The sequence below is a fragment of the Eptatretus burgeri genome, chromosome 2 (genome assembly GCF_056783735.1).
Source record: "Eptatretus burgeri isolate ZD-2024b chromosome 2, Ebu_testis_v1, whole genome shotgun sequence".
Lineage (NCBI taxonomy): Eukaryota > Metazoa > Chordata > Myxini > Myxiniformes > Myxinidae > Eptatretus > Eptatretus burgeri.
This window is the reverse complement of record NC_140962.1, coordinates 17,216,777-17,218,991: the sequence shown is the minus strand read 5'-3', so window position 1 is coordinate 17,218,991 and position 2,215 is coordinate 17,216,777. Positions and strand designations below refer to the sequence as shown.

The 2,215-nt window shown below is 51.0% G+C and overlaps 1 protein-coding gene across 1 annotated transcript in view; it reads right to left on the bottom strand.

Annotated features, from left to right (window-relative positions):
• The window catches only part of LOC147031494 (HEAT repeat-containing protein 5B-like), a 122,632-nt gene that overhangs the window by 42,108 nt on the left and 78,309 nt on the right, over positions 1-2,215 (bottom strand). Inside the window, 1 exon segment of the mRNA XM_085864153.1 lies at positions 2,087-2,215. This exon segment is cut by the window's right edge and continues 19 nt beyond it. Coding sequence (XP_085720279.1) covers positions 2,087-2,215 — 129 coding nt within the window.

The following is a 2,215-nucleotide window of genomic DNA, read 5'->3' as shown; positions in this document are numbered from 1 at the left end:
CAAAATGTCCCACAGCTTGGCACACAAGTTGGGCACCAGAAGATGGAAGCTGCTGCTGTGGTGGACGTGGGCCCTTGCCGGATGTCCCCAAAAGTTTTGGATTGAGCTGCGGGAGTTGGCGAACCAACACGCACAGGCATAGTTCCATGGCCGCAAGACAAAGCGAGGAGCCAGGCTCTAAAATGCCAGTTTCTTCACCCTCACCTACTTCTGGCACACTTTCTTTCTCTGCTGCACCATCATCCTCTGTACAGAAGAATGGGAGAAAAAGAGATGTGAGAGTGCATCATGTAAAAATGAGAAAAGCAAGAAGGTAAACAGGCAATTACGCATACACATTTTGTTTTTTAATGTTTTGTGAGATCTGCTTTCATGACAAAATATGAATATTAATACACTCATCGTTGCTGCCATATATTACCAGTCAACAGTGGCTGAAAACGAAGTGCGACATAGACAGCACACAGACATGAGTGGAGTTTGTGTGTGCCTCCTGCATGTGAGGAGGTTGGAGGAACGATGTATAGGTCGGGGCAGGCATGGAGGCAGGTCTTTGCCAGATAGAGAGATAGCTCTGTTTTTTATTTATAAATGCTCCCACAAAGTTTTATATCGAACATTGTGGTTAAAAAGGAAACGTTGCTGTTTGGACGTGTTTTATTGCCCAGGTAATGCCCTGTTACGCTGCCTTCTCTCCACTTAAAATGCCTTTCCTCGCCCTCCCCTCGTACGACCTCACCCTCTCTCCTCGTGCAACCTCCCCTCCCCTCTCGTGCCGCCTCTCCCCCCCCCATGCTGCCTCTCCTCCCACCCCCCCCACGCTGCCTCCCCATCCCCTCCCCTCACCGCTGCCTCCCCATCCCCTCCCCTCACGCTTCCTCCCCATCCCCTCCCCTCATGCTGCCTCCCCATCCCCTCCCCTCATGCTTCCTCTTTCCCCATCCCCTCCCCTCACGCTGCTCCCCATTCCCTCTCACGCTGCCTCCTCCTCATTCCCTCTCCTCCCTCACGCTGCCTCCCCATTCTCTCCCCTCACGCTACCTCCCCATCCCCTCCCCTCATCGCTTCCTCCCCATTCGCTGCCCCCTCACACTGCTCCCCATTCCCTCCCCTCACGCTGCTCCCCCATTCCCTCTCATGCTGCCTCCCCATTCTCTCCTCACGCTACCTTTCCCATTCCCTTCCCTCAAGCTGCCTTTCCCCCGTCCCTCGCCACCTTCCCCCTTCTGTGCTGCCTTCCCATTACACTGCCTCCCCCTCCCCTCATGCTATCCTCCTCCCCAAACCCCCTCTCCCACAATCCAACTCCCTGGAGGTCAAGGAGAGGAAAGAGGTGTCAAAAGAATGTGCAAATTGGACAAATGAAAGCTTTTTTTTTGTTTGTTTTTAGCAATCGAGACATCTGCTCGGATCAATTCCAGAATTTGTCGCAGGTTCAGAGATTCTGGAGATTATCGTATGTGTGGAAATTAAATCAAAGGCACGGAACACTGGTGCGGCTTTTTTGACAATTGAAGGAAAACACTCTTCCTTTCCCCCTCCCCTTCCCTCCTCTCAAAGCCCCTCCACCCCCAACAGACATCTTTGGGTGGTGTCCGGGCGTTGTTTAGTATGACCCGTTTGAACGTGCTGTTTTAACGTATCCAAGTTCATTCCATTCCATTGGGACCATACTCTATTCAGAGTGTTGGTGCTGCCCAAGTTTGTTCAATCCTGCAACATACCGGCATAACTGGACCATCCCTCCCCGCACCCGTTTTCCTTCAAGACCCCTATCAAACGCATGTCCAGAACACCCCCATTCCCTCCCCCCCATCCTCCTCTCTCTCCTCCTCTATCCCTCCCTTCCTTCTCTCTCTCCCTACCCCGTCCTCTTTCTCCCCCTCCCTCCTTTAATAATCCCATCAGCGAGGCGATGGGTTGTATTTGCTAGTATTTAATAAATCAGGCTCATGACACATTACAATGTAATATATAAACTTTTTTTTTTCAATGAAGATATTAAATCTACAAATGTGGGAAATAACAGCGAATTAAGGGCTTACAATGAGTGCAAGTAGGTATTACGTATAAATATAGCAGGTACCTTCAGTGCTGCGACGTTTCTCACTGACATGTTCCTGTGCAGCACGGACAGCTTGACGTGTGACAGCGAGGATAAGAAAATGAACACGTGGTATGTCCCTAGTCAGCAGCAGCCGGTGCAAAACACTCA